The following is a 19826-nucleotide window of genomic DNA, read 5'->3' on the forward strand; positions in this document are numbered from 1 at the left end:
ATTATGCCATCGCGCACGCCCTCATGCAGTCGCCAGCATCCAAACTCCGCTGCTGCCCTCGCCCATAGTTGTGGTGGCCAAAGCCCCTTCGGTCCCTTGGGGCGGTTCGTGCGACCTTGCGCGTTAGCCGCTATTGTCGTGTCACCCGAGACGATGATCAAGCCTTATATCCGAAGTCAATCGTGATATGGCCAGGGATGAGAATTAAAAGCTACTATTGAGCATAGCCCCCAATGACCCAATGTGGCCATGATTCAGAACTCCTCCGTGGACTGTCGCCATGAGTCGGGAAGAGAGATGATTCGACCTATTGTAAATTAGTCTTCAACACTTAGGACATATTTTGCAACGGCTATGATGCTCTGATTCTATTTCTCGAAAAAAAAAAAAAAGATGAGGAACTTGTTTGACAAGTGTAAATAATTCGATCCTAAAATTTTTCGATTCCGTTCTCAAAAATAATTTTGAAGTAGAAACAAAAATAAAAAAAGTTGATTCTTTGTTCCATAATCACTTTTGAGAAACAAGACGAACAAAGTGTTTTTCACTTTGTTACGCCCCTTGTTGTTCGTCGCCGACATACGCCGACCGACGGAGAAAAAGGAAAATAAAATGGAAATTAAAATTAAATGAAAAATACTTTTTAAGAAATAGAAAAATAATTTTTTATTAATTAAAAATAATTTTTTTATAATGATCAAATAATTTAATTTAAAATTAATTTTTTAAAAATAATTTTATAAAATAATTTTATATAAATTTAAAAAAAATCTCTAGATTTGTATTACATTCTTAACAAATTATAAAAAACAAATATGTCATGCTTTGGTTAAATATATAAGTGTTTAATTAATACGGGTTGGGTGCGGTATGGGTTTGTTTAAATATAGAAGTGTTTAAGTGCAAATTCGTGGCAAAAATTCAAGTGCAAATTGCCTATTGAGTTTATGATCTTGCACATGTCTTTATACTCCGCGACATAAATAGACTTATTATGGATTATGCATGATATATATATATATATATATATATATATGCATTTTATTAGTGATGATATATAAGTTGAATTTGTAGTGACAAGATGTAATTATTTGACTTAAGCGAGAAAAATTGGGAACAAAAATTGTTGAGAACAAAAACAATGTGCGGTTGCCAAACCCATTTCTCTTTCAAAAATATAAATTTTGTGCGGTTATCAAACGCATTCTGACTCTCTAAACTCGTCCATGCAACTGAATAAAAAAAAATTAATGCTGAATCGTTGCCAAGCGTGCCTTTAATTGTGAATTGAAATTCCTAATGACCCCTTTGAAATTCACGTTTTGAATAAGTTAGATTTCTTCTTATTTTATAAGAAAATACCCGAGATTTTCACAAATATATTAAAATCTTCCATTCCGAAATTTATAATTCCATTTTTGGCCGTTTTATTTATTTACTTATATGCTCTTTTATGGCGTTCACCAAAAAAAAGAAAAAAAAAAAGAAAAGAGATTAGACAAGAAGCGGAAGGAAACACGTGTACGCCCGCCATTCTTGCTTCTTTGCCGTACAATGAAAGAAACGTGCCATGAGAATCTGGCTCCAGGAATGCCACGTGTCAACGTACGAGCGAATGCACTCAAGGCTTGTTTTTCCCACGCTGAAATCACGTGTTACTTCTTTTTTCTAATTATCTCGTGAGTCACACTCGGGCGGAACTCTTTAAAATTGCCACTGCATCCGTGCCTGTCCAGATGAGGAAAGAGGGTTAGCTTTTGGTGATTTTGCGAAACTCGATGAGCTAGAAATCGAGTCGAGTCGCATCGAAGTGCTTACGATATGGTATAGTTTTGCCGTTTTATGTTCGACCTGACTTTGCTCATATGAAATCGAATTAGATTTGAGGTTGTGTCCATAAGCGCGAGTCCCGATTTTATCTTTCGATTTCAATATCACGGGTTGATTCGAGTTTGAGCTCGGACAATACTATACTTGCTTATACAATTATAGAGACGTTGCAATTTTAACCATTTTTAAAATAATTCTCACGCATTGCTCAACTAAAGTATTCTCGAATATAAACTTTCTCTTTTAATTTAAACGATTAAAGACACTCGGATTTCAACTCGACATCAGAAGAAAAGAGATGGGTAACTCGACAGACGACTTGACTCGTTACTCACTAGTAACTCGATGATATGTTTGGGCCAACTAGTATTGCCGTAGACCTCGCCCCAACCTCAATCTCAAAAGGTCGTTGCAGCCAGCTAGTTAGCCTACCACGAACGATATTGGACGATATTTTTGGCTTTCGATGCATTGGAAAAGTATAGGATATGAGGAGTAAAGTTGAAGATGAATTTACTATGCGATGCAACGAATGCATAAATTAAGACCACAAGGACTCTCGCTATTTTCAAAAGTTTGACCTAGGAAACGCTTGGCTGGTCCCCCTCCCCTCCCCTCCCCTCCCCTCCCCTCCCGGGTCAAAAGTGTCCCCCCCACCCAACACCGTTGAAAGGAGAAATGAATTTCACATTTGAAAATCCTCCCAACAAAAATCAACAAGAAAGAAAAAAGTTAGGTAGATACTTTTGACATTCTGATATGATTTCGTCGATTAAATTCCAACGTGTTTCTTAACATTAATTTTCAGATCCGCCCCTTTGATTAAATTCTATCACGATTTTTGGATTCACTGTCGAGTAAATTTCAACGCAACTTATGTTGCGTTAACCCCGTTGTAAAGCTTCTATTTTTTCATGTCTTGTTATCGATTTAAATTCTCGGCTCGGTCTGTGTTTGTACAATCCTGCCGAAATTCAAGTTGTTGATTTCCTTGAAGGCGAAAAAAATGAATATTGACTCGAGCTAAGTCATCCTAATAAATACCATTTTGACCAAGAGATGAAGATTGATCTCCCCAAAGGGTGACCGTGGACATTTGACATCCGACCCAGAGCCAAGGACGACTCAACACAAGTGATGTGGAATTCTTAGAATTTTTAGAGAAGACTTCTAAAGAGGAAGGAGGGGAAATCAATCGGGACTCACTAATCATTGTAATAAATCATGATTAAGCACTGGATTAAGATCATATAAACACCCCAAATCCTCTTTCTCCGCTCCTCTATGTGAATGGATCACAAGCTCAACAACACACCTGTCAAAAGTCTAGCCCACCATAAAAGTCTGCAAGAGCCCAACATCCACTCGTTCATGTCTTGTTTGCTCTCCACTGGGCTTATATCGAAAACGGATTTTCTTAACGAGTGCTCTCGAGACGTTTGTTAATTGACGAATTCGAGAAATTTCAGAACTTTTTAACATGCGGACCATTCTCGTGTCATGTGATGTGGAATCACTATTTTGGAAAGTACAATGCTTTAAAACAAGGGAACTAAAGGAAAATAAAGAGCGCTTTTCATTTCTTCGGATGAAATTTCAAGAGATTGTGAAAATTTTATACGTAATTTACAAGTTAGTATTTGAGTGATATGAAAGCTTTGGATCGATTTAAAGATAGTCGATGTGCGTAGGCGGCGAGATTTAGGTTAAGCAAAAATCAAAAGGTAAAATGTAGAAGTCCATCCGTACGGATGTATGCTTAATCACTACTTTGGGAAGTGCGATTACGAGTGACACGGCGAGATTTTCGTTTGCTTTGAAGGCCAAATTGTAGCTTAAAATTACCTTTTGACATGGTAACATCAAAAGTTCTAAAACTTATTTTTTTTTTTATGCTTAAGTACTTAAATTTGCGAACTTCGATGCATTTGAGGACTTCATTTAAGTTTGTCTATTCTTATAGACGAAAAGTTTCACATGACTTTTTTTTTCCCTCATCATTTTTCGATCCTACGTGGCTATTAACTCGGAAATGGAGCTTTCTCAAATACAAAACGACGTCATTTTACCTTATCATGTCATAAAAAAAGTTGAACATACAAATATGAAAACTAAGAAAAGTAAAAGGATCAAGAGAGGGAGATAGCGGGTTTATGGTGAGGGGGGCATGCCCTAGGGCAACGTCCGCTCGTCCCTTCATTGATAAGGGCTAGCAATGCTTGCCAGGGTCATAGCAAGGGTGGTTGGCCCTCATCGGTGACTTGCCTAGGGCTAGCCAGCCTCATCACAAGCCTGGCGAGGGTTTCTACAAGAGAAGAAGTTCTTCTAACCCGACTCGACTCGTCTGCTCTGGGGGGACCACACTCTCTTAAAAAAAAAACACTTTTGAGTAATCGCATGAGGTGGTGGTCATTGGCGGGTTTTCTTTCTCGTGGTATGATCCCAAAGGTCTCGCTTATAAGATGCGAGACTTGTAGTAATAGTTAGGACGCTCAAGCTTGGTGATGGTGTAATAACTAAAGAAGAACCAAAGAACGAGAAAAGCTTTTCCTACATCCGCATTTGTAAATTACTGCCGACTGTTCCTAGTTGCTCGATCCGATTACATCCGAAACGATCTTGTCGTTTCTCTTCTCTCAATGCCACGCATCACAAACAACCACCTCGTTTGACTTTTCGTCCCTCGATCTAATCCCTCGACATGCTCAACCCACCCTCCTTTTGGCGTCAAAATTCAAACTCCCTTTCCTTTTCATTTTCGATTCACCAATGATTATGCATAACACGAAAAAAAGAAGTATCACTTTGAAATTATAATTTTTATTTTATGCAGTTTTTTTTTTTTTTTATTTTAGGCTTTTTGGCTGGGTACCACTTCCACTTGCCGTTCTAAATATGCCCTGCTGATTGTTGACCGTTCTCGTCTTGTGCTCCCCCCAAAGGTCCCGCCATGCAAAGAGACGAGACTGAACAGGATGATAACGCGGGGATTAGGACATGCGAACCGAAAATGGAAGTAATCATGCAGTTCATACGCACACGCAGATTCCGATAATGCAAAAGCCGTGTCATGTCGAGTCAAGAAATGCTTTTTTTGTTTCCTTTTGTTTTGTTTCCCAGTTCTTTCTTTGCTTTTCTCTTGCATTAGAACGTCGGAGGAAGCTCGCATACGGTGAGTAATGAATCTACATTCATAAATTTATCTTCTTTTTTTTGTTTCCCTCGTTGGAGTATTTAATGGCTGTCATAATTGCTGCGACCATATAATAATGCAGCCATACACGATACGTTGTCAGCAAAAATATGCACAAGCAAGCGCGACACTTTCTGGACTACCCTATTGACCCCGTTTAATTATTCCCCTGATCTTGATCCAGATTCGACAATAAAGATGTGATCTTTTTCGTTCTCTGTGGTGGGTTTCTTGTAAGAGTCGGTGTTTCCATGAGAGAGAGAGAGAGAGAGGGAGGGAGGGAGAGATCGGAAATGGGGAGGCACGGATTCGTGAGCGCGAGAGATAGAGACGGGCTCGCATTGGTTTCGGAGAGGCTGATAGGGGCTGCGCTGAATGGTGATGCCGGGACTGTGAGCGAGTGCTTGGAAAGTGAGGCTGTGGATGTGAACTACATAGGGACGGTGAGGCTGAGCGTGAAGTGCACCGAGAGCTTGCTGAGGGAAGAAGAGGCAGATGAGTTGGAGATCGAGGTTAGGGACTTTGTGACCGATGTCACTCCCCTGTTTGCGGCTGCTCACTCTGGTCATCTGGACATTGCGAGGAAGCTCCTGGTAAGATTTCCAGAATCTCTCCTTGCCTTGCTCTGCTCCTGTTTGTTTGTTTTACTGTTCGTGTGGTATGTGCTTGTGGTTCTATCGAGATTTTCCTTTCCCTGGCGCTGTTCCTCAAGTTCATAGACATTGTTCTGCAACTCACAATCCCAGGGTAGTCATCATAAACGCGTGAGCATAACTATGGATATGGGAAAAGTAGCTATTACGAACTGAACCGTATAGAAGTTCTTGCCTTTTGCTGTCTTTGAAAGTTAAACATCAGATTGAGGATGAAGTTGGACAAAGTGTGGTCCTCACTTGCAGATTATGCGGCATTCGTTTTCATTTGCCAATTCGGGCTTTCAATGATTTTTCTTTTTGAGCTTCTTTGCGTTGCTAACATAAGATGAGAAATAATTTGAGCTAGCAAGCATGTGTAAAAGGACAAGTTTTCAGACTGATCGAATTAATGCTAGCTTGCTTTACTGAAAGGGCACATTCGTTATGGATGTCCTCTAAGAATCATTTGGATACTGAAGGTCTACTGAGTGTTTTATAGTTGGAGATGCTGGTCGGTTTTTCACTTTAGCAGAATTTTCTGATCACTAAAAATAGAGCAATGAAACTTTGGTGAAGTGATGAGCAAAGCATCTTCATCATTGCTTTGTGACTGCCTGGTCTCACAGGGAGAGAATTTGTGTCATGTAGATTTTCTTCTTGAGCCACTTTGTAATCTGTCTTTTTTCTGTAGTCAGCTGGAGCCGATGTTAATGTGGAACTTTTTCGAGGCTATGCAACCACTGCCGCTGCTCGCGAAGGTCATTGTGCTCTCCTCGACATGCTCCTCAAGGCAGGGGCATCTCAATTGGCATGTGAATGTGCGTTGATGGAAGCTTGCCTATCTGGTCAGGCCGAAGCTGCTGAGCTGCTAATATGCTCTGAGATGATTGGACCTGATGTGGCTCAACATGCACTTGTATCTGCAAGCTGCAGAGGCTTTGTTGATGTGGTTTCTAATTTAATCAAGGTATGCATTAATTTACTCTCACTAGTCATTTGGGTTCAACGACATGTTACTAACGAATTGACGAGCTTTCTCCTACAGAATGGGGTTAACATTGATTGCACTGATAGGGTTCTCTTGCGCTCCCTGAAGCCTTCATTGCATGCTAATGTTGACTGTTCACCGTTAGTGGCTGCAATTGTGAGCCGGCAAGTACCTACGGTTCAATATCTATTGGAGGTAACATTTTACTTAATTTGCAATACTTTTGTCGTCGGTGTTTCTCTTGACATAGTGGTGATATACGTTGCCTTCGCTGGACTGGAGTACATTGTCACTGTCAGTCTTCGTTCATGTAACCTATCTTTTGTTTCTCGTCATTGCTTCCAAATGCTCAATGCGAAATTGTAAGTCACCAATCTCACATGGAGAATGCTCCTTCCCATGTTTAGTGCATATTCATCAACCCATTTGGCTTGCTTTTCAAGTTTAGAGGTCTTAATTTGGCGGTTCTGTGCTGATGAGAAAGCTGTCTTCTAACAGCTAATCATGTCTACAACCTTTAGGCAGATGCAAAGACCGGTCGACACATTAGGCTCAGTGCTTGGTCTTGGGACATCTTCTCTGGTGAGGAATTGAGAGTTGGTGCGTGCTTGGGGGAGCCCTACAACGAAGCATGGTGTGCAGTTGAATACTATGAAGCAACCGGCCAAATCCTACAGCTCCTGCTTCATCACGATAACTCATTCCTCACAAGCCAACTACAAGGAAGAACCCTTCTTTCCTATGCTATCCTCTGCCAAAACCAAGAGGCGGTTTCCTTGCTCCTTAAGGCCGGAGCTGACGCCGACTTCCCCATAAAGACAGAGAAGGGACATGAATCTCGTCCGATTCACTTGGCTGCTAGAGGGGGTTGCCCTTCCATTTTAAAGCAATTGGTTGAGCACGGAAGTGATGTTGACTCAAGGAACGAATCTGGGAACACAGCATTGATGATCGCTGCCCTATTCGATCAACCAGACTGCTTCCTTGAACTAATTACTGCCGGCGCTAATCTGGGCCTAGTCAATAATACTGGAGAAAGCGCTGTATCTTTGGCAAAGAGAAGTGCTTTTGCTTCCTCTTTGCCCAATATATTTGGTCAAGTAATCACAGCTCGAGAAAAAATATACTCCAGCAGCGTGGAGATCTTCTCGCCGCTCCATTTTGCCTCGGGATATGGAAATGTTGAAATTCTGCAGAAAATCCTTCGAAGTTCAATGGACAATATAGATAAGCACGACAGTTCAGGTTTGACACCAATCCTGGCTGCTGCAAAGGTCGGCCACACTGAGGTATTTCGCCACCTCATCGAGTCGGGTGCTGACATCAGTGTCAAGAGCCGGGATGGACAGACGGTCGCATCAATCCTTCTGCATCACACCTATGCCAGTTTGAGGGTACGGTTCGAAGAGATATTGCTCGATGCGGTCTTGTCACAATCTTTGAAGGGCTACTCAGAGTTCCAGGCCCTTCACTTTGCCGCACGTACCGGAAACTTGCCCGCGGTTGGCCAGCTCTTGAAGATGGGTTATCCTGTGAACTCCTTGGAAGAGAGCGGGCATTCACCTTTGATGCTTGCGGCGAAGGAAGGGAATGCCCAAGTTTGCAAGCTATTACTACAAAACGGGGCTGACTGTGGAATCCTGAACCAAAGAGGTGAGACAGCGCTCCTACTTGCTAGGAAAAACTGTAAAAGCAAGGCGGCAGAGGAAGCAATTTTCGACCATTTGGCTCGATTTCATGTGCTCATGGGCGAGGAGCTACTCAAGCATACTAGAGAAGGAAGGGGCTCGCCACATTTGAAGGTTGTTAGGATGCTGAAAACGGGCCTGTTAACGTGGGGGACGTCTAGTAAGAGAAATGTGGTGTGTAAGGAGGCCATGGCAGGGCCTAGTGGGAGCTTCCAGAAGAACCGGAGGAAGAAGACTGCTGATGAGAATGGTTTGCTGTTTAGGGTGGTGACTGAGACTGGGAGAGAGGTTCACTTCGAGGCAAGGTCTTCCACAAGTATGGAACTGTGGGTACGGGGCGTCAATCTTGTCCCCAAGGAGGCATCTTCGGATGATTGGCTATCGAACACATTTGCCAAGTATGCAATGAGATAGAAACAGGCTATACATGACAGCAATGAGGTGGAGTGTTGGTCTTCCAGTATGTGAAATTTATACTAATTACGGTCCAACTCCATGCTGTTTCTGAAGCAGCTGCAGAAAAAATCTTTGGTTAGTCGGTCAATGGAATTACGTTTACAAGTGCGATACTGCAAAATCTCCTCACCCCGCCTCCCCCCACCACCCCCCCTCAAAACTCGTATGATGCTGTTCAACACTGTTCTCAACAGTCCTTATTGAGCTCAAATGCCAAAAAGGGGTTACAACATATTGCAAGTTGCGAACGTTCGAGAACCTCTCATGTGTATGACGATCTTACCAGCTAGACATAAATGCATTGCAGTTCTGGACGTCTTGCCTCTGTTGATCTTCCTCGAATGCATCATCAGGAGATTCTAGATAAATTACTTGCTCCTTGTGGCTTGCCTCCACGCGGTTGGGCCACGTCAAAATGTGCTAAAACTTGTGGTTAAGCATGATGTTTTAAGTTTCTACCTGCTATCTCATTTGGAGGAGTATGCTTCTCATATCTATTTCTGTAAACAACCATTTTGTTTTTACGGTTGTATCTTGAAGAATATAAACAACTCTTAACAAAAACTGTCATAATGTCGGCATACTGAATCACTGTCCGAACCCGGCCTGTGGAACCGATATCCTGAAGAGCAGAGACTGATAAAGCTTACACATTTAACTCGGTATACATGACACCGTTTGAAAATTCAGTTGATTAACCGTCTCGAAAGTTACATTAGATAGACTAGTTCTACGGATGGCGTGGTAGGTGGATGGCGCTGATCGAGTTGAAGGGACATGTAGGACTCGGGGTTAGTTTCACGCACTTTTTTCTTCAATTAGCTGTTAATCTTCATATACTTCAAGGTGACTACTGTCTGAGGAGATATACTCGAAGTATAAACGTACAGTAAAAGTCTTTGTCCTGGCCTTCACTCCTGATACTTGAAGCCAAGAAAACCCCATAAATATCACCTTTTAAGGTAAGTGACCCTTTAACTTTAGGGACCTTTACCTTGTAGGTCCTTGTAGGACCAAACGCTGTTTCACTGCATATTCTTTCCTTCCTTTACTGTTGTATAATCAGTGGCATCTTTAACAAGAACCACCCTTTAGAAGGGTCTGTATATTATGGGCTTGATCTCAAAGCAAACGTAGTAAATCCAGAGTGAGGTCATTGTCTAGCTTGACCATTACTTGGTTTCCACATCTTTTTGAGTTCTTGGTGTGGATTGCACAACTTTTGTGCCTGAACTTGCAAGCTCGCCTTCAAGGATTCTTAAAGTGGGCATTGCATTGTTCTCTAATGCATCTGAGTTTCTATATTAGGTAGTTGCTAAAGTAGCAAGTGATCCAGCTCGCAATCCGGATATTCACTTCATCTCCATCCGTTTGTGAAAATTACAAAGCATTGGCGAGACGCCGCAATGAGAAACTTGGGGAATTTGCTGGTGGTCACGTGTTTTCTTCTTGGGCAACGTGGCATTATAAGAACGGTGGAGGCAAAGAGCAATGTGTGTGAATCTCATGATCTTAAAGTGTTTCTCCTTGATTCTGTTTCTGAGCAACTCATGTATGGACAGGTTCATATTGTGTACCTTGGAGCGAGAAAGCAAGACGGTCCCACGTTGGAGACCGATTCCCATCATGACATGCTTGCTTCGATACTTGGGAGGTAAAGGGAGTTCAAAAAATTTCATGAAAAAGATGAACACAAAATCAAGCGTTGTGACTTACTTCCTAATGGTGTGGTCTGGTGTCCGTCTGCTTTTTTATCTGTTCTCTCAAACATACTGCTTCAGCAAGGAAGCAGCCGCCAAATCGATTTTGTACAGCTATAGGCATGGCTTCTCTGGTTTTGCTGCGAAGCTTACTGAGTCTCAGGCACAAGAACTCGCCGGTACATCAAAATCTTTTGACATATTCATGTTAATTTTGGGGTAAACAATTACTTTGCATTCTTTTGCTAGACCTGAAGATCATTTCATGCACTTATACTTTGGCATTTGCAAATGTTTCAGAGCTCCCAGGGGTCGTCCGCGTCATGCCTAATACCCTTTTCCGCCTGCAAACTACTAGGAGCTGGGATTTCCTTGGTCTCTCTCCTTCTCATTCACCCACCAGTCTCCTTTATAAAAGCAGAATGGGCGATGGAGTCATAGTAGGCATGCTAGATTCAGGTCGATTTTCTCTCTACATCTTTGCCCTCTTTCTCTATATCATGATTAAAGCATGTCACTAGCTTTATGCTCCACACAATGTAGCAGGAATTTGGCCAGAGTCAAAGGCATTCAATGATGCAGGCCTCGGACCAATCCCGTCACGCTGGAAAGGTGGTTGCGAACCGGCAGAGCAATTTGATCCAGCCAAACACTGCAACAGAAAGATAATCGGGGCTCGTTGGTTCGTGGATGGATTCCTGGCAGAGTATGGAAGACCATTGAATGCCTCGGGAGACCTAGAGTTCTTGTCGCCAAGAGATGCCAATGGACATGGGACTCACACGTCCAGCACTGCCGTCGGTTCTTTTGTGAGCAATGTTAGTTATAGAGGAATTGGGTATGGAACGGCGAGAGGCGGTGCTCCCCGTGCCCGGCTAGCGATATACAAGGTGTGCTGGAACGTGCTCGGCGGACAGTGCTCGTCTGCAGACATATTGAAAGCATTTGATGAGGCAATTCATGATGGAGTCGACGTGCTATCTCTGTCTATTGGGACTGCGATTCCTCTCTTCTCCGACGTGGATGACCGAGATGGTATTGCTACCGGTGCATTCCATGCTGTGGCACGAGGAATAACTGTAGTTTGTGGAGCCGCTAATGATGGACCGGCGGCTCAGACGGTGCAGAACACAGCGCCGTGGATACTAACTGTCGGAGCAAGTACCATGGACCGAGCCTTCCATACTCTCATAACCCTCGGAAACAATGAAACGTTAGCGGTATGTGCTGTTATTTGAGGTTAGCTGATAAAGTATCCTTGGAATTTTGCATCTAATGTGTGATGAGTTGCTTCTTACTCTCTAAGGGCGAAGCCATATACACAGGAAAGGAAATAGGTTTTACGAGTTTGCTATATCCGGAAGGCACAACTCTCGACCCTACTTTGGCAGGGTACACGCTTGTCCGATGATTCTGTCATTGATAACCGTGGACGAAGAAAGCTAAAGCTGCTAATCTTCTCTTGCATTAATCACAGGGTATGTGAACGTCTCTCCCCTAATGCAACACTGATGGCTGGGAAAGTGGTCCTGTGCTTCACCTACACGTCGCGTAGGCTCGCAGTGACAATCGCCGCAGAGGCCGTGAAGGCGTCTAGGGGAGTTGGCGTTATTGTTGCCAAGAATCCGAGTGACGGGTTGGCTCCGTGCAGCGACGACTTCCCATGTGTCGAGGTGGATTATGAGATTGGAACCCGAATTCTGTTATACTTCCGCTCCGCAAGGTATGTCGTGACAATCTTTGTTACGTCGCAATTTGTCAAAACGTGAAGCTATATCACTTCACAGAATTGAATGGCTGTTTCATGGATCCTATGCAGATTCCCTGTGGTGAAATTGAGCCGGACTATAACTGCTGTTGGCAAAGCAGTCCAAGCAAAGGTTGCCTTTTTCTCTTCCAGAGGGCCGAGCTCTATTTCCCCGGCAGTTCTCAAGGTACATCTGGTTTCTAACTGTGGCCTTCAGTCATCAGCCGCCCAGCTTGTAAGTTCTCAAGGTACATTCGACTCATGGGAGTTCTGCAAAGGCGGTTCGAGACTCTTGGAAACATACCCTGATCTTCTATTTACCACATTTGGCACGGTTCGACTTATGCGAAAATCTGTTTGTTTTTGCTAAACTAGGAGATCTTGCTGTCATGAAATGCACGGAGCATGTGCTGATTCTAGCTCGTTTGAAGTTTCATGGAATACTAAAAAATCATCAACTAGTCTCTTTTGCACTGTCAAATTGATGGAACATCCGCTTCTGATGCTGTTCTGTGACACAGCCAGATGTAGCAGCACCTGGGGTGAACATCCTGGCCGCCACTTGTCCCTTCGATCCGTTGGAGGACAATGGATACGCGATGCACTCTGGAACTTCTATGTCGACTCCTCATGTGGCGGGCATCGTGGCACTCCTGAAAGCACTTCACCCGGGTTGGTCGCCGGCTGCACTAAGATCGGCCCTCGTAACTACCGGTATTTATCCAACTCGACCGAGTGAAAATGAATCGCGAAAACTGTTCCCTAAGATCGACTTCAACCAAACTCCTCTTCCTGCTTACTCTACAACCGGTTCCGTTTCTGTTTCGCCTATTTGGTCGGTGGCGCGATCAATGAGCATATTGCATCAGCTAACACGTTCAGAGACATTAACATAGATGATGTTCATCAATCTGAATACTATGTGCTTGGGAATTTCAACTACTATTCAAGTGATTAAGCATTGCTGATGTAGAAAGCCTTTTGCAGCCTGGAGGAACAATCCATCGGGTTTTCCTATATTTGCCTCGGCAAATCCTCTGAAACTGGCTGACCCGTTCGACATGGGAGGCGGCATTGCGAACCCAAACTCCGCAGCCGAACCGGGTCTAGTCTATGATGCGGGCATGCCCGACTACATCGTTTACCTATGCGCGATGGGCTACAATGACTCCGAGATTTCTCATCTGACCAAAAAGCCTACTCATTGCCCTACAAGAAGACCCTCCGTCACCGACGTGAACCTCCCCTCCATAACCATACCGAGCCTTAGGAGCTCCATCACCGTAACCAGAACCGTCACGAACACTGGACCCCCGGAATCGATATACTGGGCCGAGATCAAGCCGCCCTCCGGCACCATAGTGACGGTGAAGCCTCACGTCCTGGCGTTCAATCGGAAAACCAAGAAGATGGCCTTCGGCGTCACGGTCCGTGCGGTCGCACTGGTGAACACGGGATACTACTTTGGAAGCTTGGTTTGGACTGATGGACTGCACGCCGTGAGAAGTCCTCTGGCCGTCAGGATAGTGAACCAGGCACCATTTTATTCAGCCGAATAGAAAGGTAGACATAGCTTAGCGGTACATGATTGCACATTGTAATTCTCACGAAGCAAATACAAAAATCGCGTACGCTTTCGATTAACATAGCGAGCTATTTCCGGACACAGTGCACGCTTTCGATTGCGTGAAGATTTTCGGCGATCCATTAATCAACTCGAGTAATTACGATGCCCATTCCGTAAAGTTTGAAGTCGATCGCAAACTTAACCGAGGATTTGATAGTGTGATCGAGAGATTACTAAGTCAATACATTGCAAGCGTAATACAATAATGCAAGAGGCGAAATTTCGAGTATGTGGGATTTGCATCTTTATGTTGAAGTAATTTACTCATTTTTTCATATAAAATGAAAAATTTTCTTCTAAAATAAAAATAAAAATAAAAATAAAAATCGAGGACAATTATTCAATGTCAGGAACTTAAATTATTGATTGTTATCGACATTTGCTTTATCATTAGAAAAAATTTAATGTATGTTTAAGACGTATTTCATTTTTTTTTTTGTTCATAAATTTAGGTGGTTCATTACTTAATTCATTATAGAACTTGACGTTCACACTTCGTTCTTTTTTGTCTGTTAATGGCTCGTGCCAGTCACAACTTTGACGGCATCGTTAGATCACGACTCATCCATCGGGAACCGTCGGGTAGCATCAATGAACGGCCAAGATGAGCTCTGTCTCGAGCACACGGATCGACTTTCCCCGCCGTTGATACCAAAAGCATCCGACGGTCCAATTTTCCCTCCTGGCTCTTCGCGCAATGGAAGACCTCCAAAAAAGTAGGCGCCAAAATTGAAAACATTCAAATCTCGTCCACTATATATATCTCTCTCTCTCTCCATCACCATCGCCAAGGTCATTCATTGCCAAGAGAGAGAGAGAGAGAGAGAGAGAGAAGCTCAAGCAATTTTCCCGAGAAAATGTCAGGAAGAGGAAAGGGAGGGAAGGGTCTGGGGAAGGGAGGGGCGAAGAGGCACAGGAAGGTGCTGAGGGACAACATCCAGGGGATCACCAAGCCCGCCATCAGGAGGCTTGCTCGCAGGGGAGGCGTCAAGCGCATCAGCGGTCTGATCTACGAGGAGACCCGGGGAGTCCTCAAGATCTTCCTGGAGAACGTGATCCGCGACGCCGTGACCTACACCGAGCACGCCCGGAGGAAGACGGTGACGGCCATGGACGTGGTGTACGCGCTCAAGAGGCAGGGCCGGACTCTGTACGGGTTCGGAGGCTGAGGGTGGGGTCTTCTCGGGGTTCGATAGTGACAAGGGTGGGGTAGGTTTCTGTGATGTGTTGAAGGTCTAGTGAAGTTACGGCGGATTGATTTGTTAGCTGGGTTGTTGCTAGTGTTATGTTAAAATCAGATGCAGTGTTTTAGGAATCGCAGTTACTTTTCTTTGGGTACAATGACGGTGTCAACGTGCTTTCTCAATGTTATTACTGCTGTTGATATGTAGTTACTGTGGTTTGTTCCCCATTTGATTTCCATGAATTGTCCTTCTGTTTCCTTTGCTCGATCCAAGATTGTGCTACTGGGGGTGGGCTGCATTGCGTATGTCAACTGTTCGATGAAATGCTTAGCCGACGAGATATTCATTCACACTAATCGTTACCAAGGTTTTTGTTCCTCGTGCTGGGTTCGACAAGCTTCATGCTTGTGATAATGTGGACGAGCTTTTCGAGTAGGCCTGCTTTGCCAGGCCCAATGGCACCCACGACCAAGTTTGCTTCTCTCCACAATCATGCGTACGGCCGGTGCTCGAAAATGGGCCCAAATACCAAACAATTGGTCGGTTGTCTACGCCGTGTTCTTCGGTACGTACGAGGTCATTGGCCGGTGCTTTGCTACCATGGCAAGTCCCATTTCAGCCAGGAGCGTATGTTTCTAGACACTCTTTAATCTTCCGCGACAGCAGGTGGTGCATATGAAGATTAAAAAAAAAATAGGAGACTTCATCCAGAAAAAGAGAGGAATGCTGATTCTATTCGGATCTCGATTCCTTGGAAACAAGATATGAATTAATCTTTTTTTGGACTCTTCATCTTACGTGATCTCAGTCAATCTTCATTTGCTCCATCGACCGAACTCTTGCAATGCGATTGGCAGAATCATCCCAGTGCAAATTACATGTGCACTGGATTTCCTCTTGCGCTCGGGAAAATTGTCGATTTCTATATTGATTGATCCTTCGACCAGGTGGCTTTTGTGGAACTGGAAAGTTGCCTCGGACAGCTATTTGGTTGCAACCTCGTAACATGGGGAAGCGAAGTGCGAAATCCAATGAAAGTTTCCTTCTGGAAACCCCCACGCGCCACTTGCCACTTGCCACTTGCCACGATCTGTTTGGGAGATGCTACTTCTGAAGAAGGACAAAGTAGTCTCTCTCTCTCTCCAAGGACAAACCGAGCATCAAAGATCAACGTTCCCCCACATTGGCGATTATGAAGCAATGCTTGGTTTCTTTCTTCAATATTGTTTGCAAAGACTGAATTTACAACAAGCGTTTAGGTGAGGTCAAATCGTTTCGGGTTTATGGTTTGGCCTTCTGCCAAAACGGACACGACATTTACAAGTACGATAGCTTTGCAAGTCCTTGCAAGAAATGCTGTAAATTTTTTTTTTATCTTTTGTAAGCGATCTCGAGATCTTGATATGTATGCATTTAGGTAACTTTTTAAGAATACATGTTTAGTCAAGTTTTACGTATCAATTCCCTTTGCATCTTTCAAATGGGACTCCACGATTGAATCTTAAAGCTTCTATAACCGAAAAACCAATTCCGGGATTTAGCTCCTCGTGCATCGTTTCAACGCCCCAGCTAACCTGATTTCGTCCGCTTCGCCAATCGCACGCTGCTCTATGCTGTACGGACGAGCGCAAATCGACACATCAATCAACTGCCATCAAAATTGAGAAGAGAGGAGCAAAGAATAATTAGGCGGAGCCCCACAAAATCATGTGACGTCGCCGACACTTCCCCGTACAAATTTGTCCAGCAGGCCTGCTTCGTCTTATAGTCAAGTGGGGCAGTGGCCGAACTGTAAGGGTAAGATGGGGTTACTTTACAGCGAAGAAGACAATGGATTGCATATGATAATTGATTTTTAGAATTAAGATAGTAAATCACAGAATCGTTAAGACCTAAATTAAGCCGTTCATATGCGCCAAAGTGGTGTTATATTGTTTACCACAATTGCGATCCGTTGGTTGGGAGAAATCATTTCGAATGATTCACAAATCAACACCAATCCCTAAATAGTGATCATTTATTGCAGTTTTTTTTTTCCGATTAGGTGATCAATTTGTATAGTTTTTCCGAGTACTGTTTTTGGGCTTAGCTCATGTGAAACGGACCGGGTCGTTAAATTAAGGATTTCATAAATTAATATCGATATGTCTAATTTTTTTAGACAGAGATGTGAAAATTCAGCTATCTAACGGGTCTTGTTATCTAAAAGAGAAAATAATACTTTTCAAATCACTTTTAAAATGACAGAATTACGCATTTTATTTAAATGATAAGTTTAAATTTCTAAAGATATATAATAAGGCAGCTTTGCAGAACAAAGCATTTAGATGCACTGTATAAAAGTCATTACAGATTCTTCGGTCAATACTGTAAAAATCTAAACTATATTCATGCCACATTTACCCAACACGTCATAAAAAATTCTAAGCTAGTATACCCATGCTGCATTTACTCCACACTAATTTTTTTTTTTTTATGACATGAAGATTAGTTTGGAGCAAATGTGGCACGGGGTATACCGATTTGTGATTTTTTGTGATACAAAAATTTAGTTTGTGATGAACTTGGCACGAGTATACTAATTTAAAATTTTTGTCATCCGAAATTTGATTTGGTCAAAAGTGACATAGGTGTACTAGTTTAACATTTTTGTATGATATTAAATCTTTAAATTATTTTACCGAAAGTATCAGTTAAAAAAAAACATATAAACTGCTATTTTTCTTTTTCAAAAGCTTCTAGAAGCCGAACCACCCCTTTTAAGGATTAGGGTGCGTTAGCAGCTCTTTTGCATTCTTTCACACTAGTCTCTCTCTCTCTCTCTCTCTCATTGTTATGGAGTTTCGTGGTGCCGCCATGGATGTCCTGTGCCAACTCAAGCTCGTGCTCATCACAGCTCTCGCTCATCTGGGTCTCCTCAAACCGCATGATCGAGAGGAGGAAGAGGAAGAAGAAGAAGAAGTAGAAGAAATCCCCAAGACCATACTCATCACGGACGGCTCGTCGGCGTCGCCCGTCCTAGTCCCAGTCCACACCCTGACGGCCATGGTCAAGAGCCAAGTCCCGGTCGTCGAGTACGCGAGGTTCCTGGAAAGACGCGGGCACGGAGCTGACGAAGGAGAGGGCAACAATGGAGGAGGGTGCGCGGTGTGCCTGAGCGGCATCGAGGAGAGGGACGAGGTCAGAGAGCTGAGCAACTGCTCCCACGCGTTCCACAGAGAGTGCTTGGATCGCTGGGTGGACCACAATCAAGTGACCTGTCCCCTCTGCCGGTCTCTGCTTTTCCCTTCCAAACGTTCTTGTTTTCTCAGCGGAAGGAGAAGAAGATGATGAAATGGAATTTGAGGCCTCTTCCTTTCTTTTTTCCTGTATTTTTCTCTGTTATACGTGGTTCCACGAAATCTGGAGTCACCTATCTTAGCCATTTGACTAATTTTCAGCTTACCCTAAGAAACCAAGAAAAAAGAATAATAACCAAAAAAAAGAAAGAAAGAAAGAATGAAAACGACGATTTTGAATTAGTCTCAAGAAGGTGAATACACTTCGAATTAATGAACCTCTATAGATCTATCACTCCCTTTAGGGAGGCGCAGCCTTAGAGTAGGACCATTGAGCGAGCTTGAGGTGAACAACTCGACCCCCAATTTCGGGCTCTTGAAGTTATCGTGAAAGTACAATTGAGTTCTAAAACTTGCAAAAAGTATAATCAAGTCCTAAACCTTATTAAATGGGTACAATCGAATCCTTCTATTAACTTTGTCCAGCTTAGCTAACAGGAGAAGGCGACGTGATTTTTCTTTCATATTTTCTCTCATCTACATAGCAATGACGTAGTTAAAATAATGTAAAAAAGAAGAAGAAGCGGTAGCAAGGATCAGGCAGCAAGGGGCAGCCCTCGTCGCTGGGAAGGGTTTGTAGTGGTGGGAAAATCGTCGCCGGGGGTCACGGCCCACCCTTAGAGGCGGCGAGGGTTGCCGGCCCTTTGCTAGGGCTCGGTGATCCCCAACGACCAGTATCCCACCACCGCCGACCGTTCTTGGCGGTGGTGAGTGGAGGCAAGGGTAGCCCTCACCATCGTCACACTGTCGCTACCCCTTTTTTTTTTTTTTTTTTTTTTTTTTAAATTAAAAAAAATAAATTTTAATAAAACATATCAAAAAATAGATTTGGATCAAAACGACGTCGTTTTAGCCTCATAGGAAAGCAAAAATATTAAAAAAAGGTCAGGTCAGCATTTAGTTAGCCAAATTGGATGTAGTTAATGAAAGGACTTGATTGCATCAATTTGACAAGTTTTAGAATTTGATTGCACCGTGCAAGTTTTAGGATTAAATTATATTTTCATGATAAGTTTTAGGACTCTCAATGAACATTGAAAAAGAACAAAATAATAATAACATAACTAATGGTAAGATTTGATCATCCGAAGCACGAGGGAGAATGCGTTTATGTACCTTTGGAGCTGGCAGCTCCAAAAAGTTAATGTCAAGAACAGATAATGATAAAGCAGTAGAAAGTACAGCATAACGCCAAACGAAATGCGAGTCACTTTCGTGGTAACTACTGATTTGAGCTTCATTCTTTTATCCAACTCATGGAAATTTCGGACCTGTTTCGCCGAAATTTCTCTCATAAAGAAAAGCATCTTTTATAGAAAATAGTTGTTTGGCTTTTAAACGTAGAAAAAGAGTCCTGTGGTGCTTCCCGACAGGAGCGATCCAGAAAATCAAGAAATCAAGAGGTAGGACCTTCAATAAAATTGTAGCAATGTAAACCAA

The 19826-nt window shown here is 43.1% G+C and overlaps 4 protein-coding genes across 6 annotated transcripts; all 4 read left to right on the forward strand.

Moving 5' to 3' along the window:
• The first annotated feature begins 4883 nt into the window (after positions 1 to 4883).
• On the forward strand, positions 4884 to 9068 carry LOC125312439 (putative ankyrin repeat protein RF_0381). Of its 2 annotated transcripts, XM_030684321.2 has the most exons (5): positions 4884 to 5002; positions 5208 to 5616; positions 6350 to 6625; positions 6704 to 6841; positions 7168 to 9068. In XM_030684321.2, exons 2-5 carry the CDS (start codon positions 5275 to 5277, stop codon positions 8746 to 8748), a joined length of 2337 nt encoding a protein of 778 aa, XP_030540181.1. In that variant the 5' UTR covers positions 4884 to 5002; positions 5208 to 5274; the 3' UTR covers positions 8749 to 9068. The 2 variants fall into 2 exon arrangements, with proteins under 2 accessions (XP_030540181.1, XP_030540184.1); XM_030684324.2 differs by lacking the exon at positions 4884 to 5002 and having other exon boundaries at positions 5489 to 5616; positions 6354 to 6625.
• An 829-nt stretch (positions 9069 to 9897) lies between these two features.
• Positions 9898 to 13881, forward strand: LOC115747975 (subtilisin-like protease SBT3.5). 2 transcript variants are annotated; one of them, XM_030684322.2, is made up of 10 exons: positions 9898 to 10283; positions 10353 to 10444; positions 10572 to 10669; positions 10791 to 10949; positions 11037 to 11710; positions 11797 to 11882; positions 11968 to 12213; positions 12310 to 12424; positions 12759 to 12951; positions 13225 to 13881. In XM_030684322.2, exons 1-10 carry the CDS (start codon positions 10197 to 10199, stop codon positions 13794 to 13796), a joined length of 2322 nt encoding a protein of 773 aa, XP_030540182.1. In that variant the 5' UTR covers positions 9898 to 10196; the 3' UTR covers positions 13797 to 13881. The 2 variants fall into 2 exon arrangements, with proteins under 2 accessions (XP_030540182.1, XP_030540183.1); XM_030684323.2 differs by lacking the exon at positions 9898 to 10283 and having other exon boundaries at positions 10356 to 10709.
• Positions 13882 to 14649: 768 nt separating this feature from the next.
• On the forward strand, positions 14650 to 15258 carry LOC115747979 (histone H4). The gene has a single exon (XM_030684330.2). It carries the CDS (start codon positions 14722 to 14724, stop codon positions 15031 to 15033), a length of 312 nt encoding a protein of 103 aa, XP_030540190.2. The 5' UTR covers positions 14650 to 14721; the 3' UTR covers positions 15034 to 15258.
• A 2589-nt stretch (positions 15259 to 17847) lies between these two features.
• On the forward strand, positions 17848 to 18419 carry LOC115747978 (E3 ubiquitin-protein ligase RHA1B-like). The gene has a single exon (XM_030684329.2). It carries the CDS (start codon positions 17884 to 17886, stop codon positions 18376 to 18378), a length of 495 nt encoding a protein of 164 aa, XP_030540189.1. The 5' UTR covers positions 17848 to 17883; the 3' UTR covers positions 18379 to 18419.
• Positions 18420 to 19826: the final 1407 nt, after the last annotated feature.

This window comes from Rhodamnia argentea, chromosome 3 (assembly GCF_020921035.1).
Source record: "Rhodamnia argentea isolate NSW1041297 chromosome 3, ASM2092103v1, whole genome shotgun sequence".
Lineage (NCBI taxonomy): Eukaryota > Viridiplantae > Streptophyta > Magnoliopsida > Myrtales > Myrtaceae > Rhodamnia > Rhodamnia argentea.

Excerpts from the sequence above, each read along its gene's own strand:
- LOC115747979 (XM_030684330.2), top strand. The coding sequence starts at position 14,722 with ATGTCAGGAAGAGGAAAGGGAGGGAAGGGTCTGGGGAAGGGAGGGGCG.
- LOC115747975 (XM_030684322.2), top strand. The coding sequence starts at position 10,197 with ATGAGAAACTTGGGGAATTTGCTGGTGGTCACGTGTTTTCTTCTTGGG. Across the intron at positions 10,950-11,036 it reads AGTAGGCATGCTAGATTCAG|GAATTTGGCCAGAGTCAAAG; the intron begins GTCGATTTTCTC and ends ACAATGTAGCAG. Across the intron at positions 12,214-12,309 it reads TTATACTTCCGCTCCGCAAG|ATTCCCTGTGGTGAAATTGA; the intron begins GTATGTCGTGAC and ends GATCCTATGCAG.
- LOC115747978 (XM_030684329.2), top strand. The coding sequence starts at position 17,884 with ATGGAGTTTCGTGGTGCCGCCATGGATGTCCTGTGCCAACTCAAGCTC.
- LOC125312439 (XM_030684321.2), top strand. The coding sequence starts at position 5,275 with ATGAGAGAGAGAGAGAGAGAGGGAGGGAGGGAGAGATCGGAAATGGGG. Across the intron at positions 5,617-6,349 it reads ACATTGCGAGGAAGCTCCTG|TCAGCTGGAGCCGATGTTAA; the intron begins GTAAGATTTCCA and ends TTTTTTCTGTAG. Across the intron at positions 6,626-6,703 it reads TGGTTTCTAATTTAATCAAG|AATGGGGTTAACATTGATTG; the intron begins GTATGCATTAAT and ends TTTCTCCTACAG.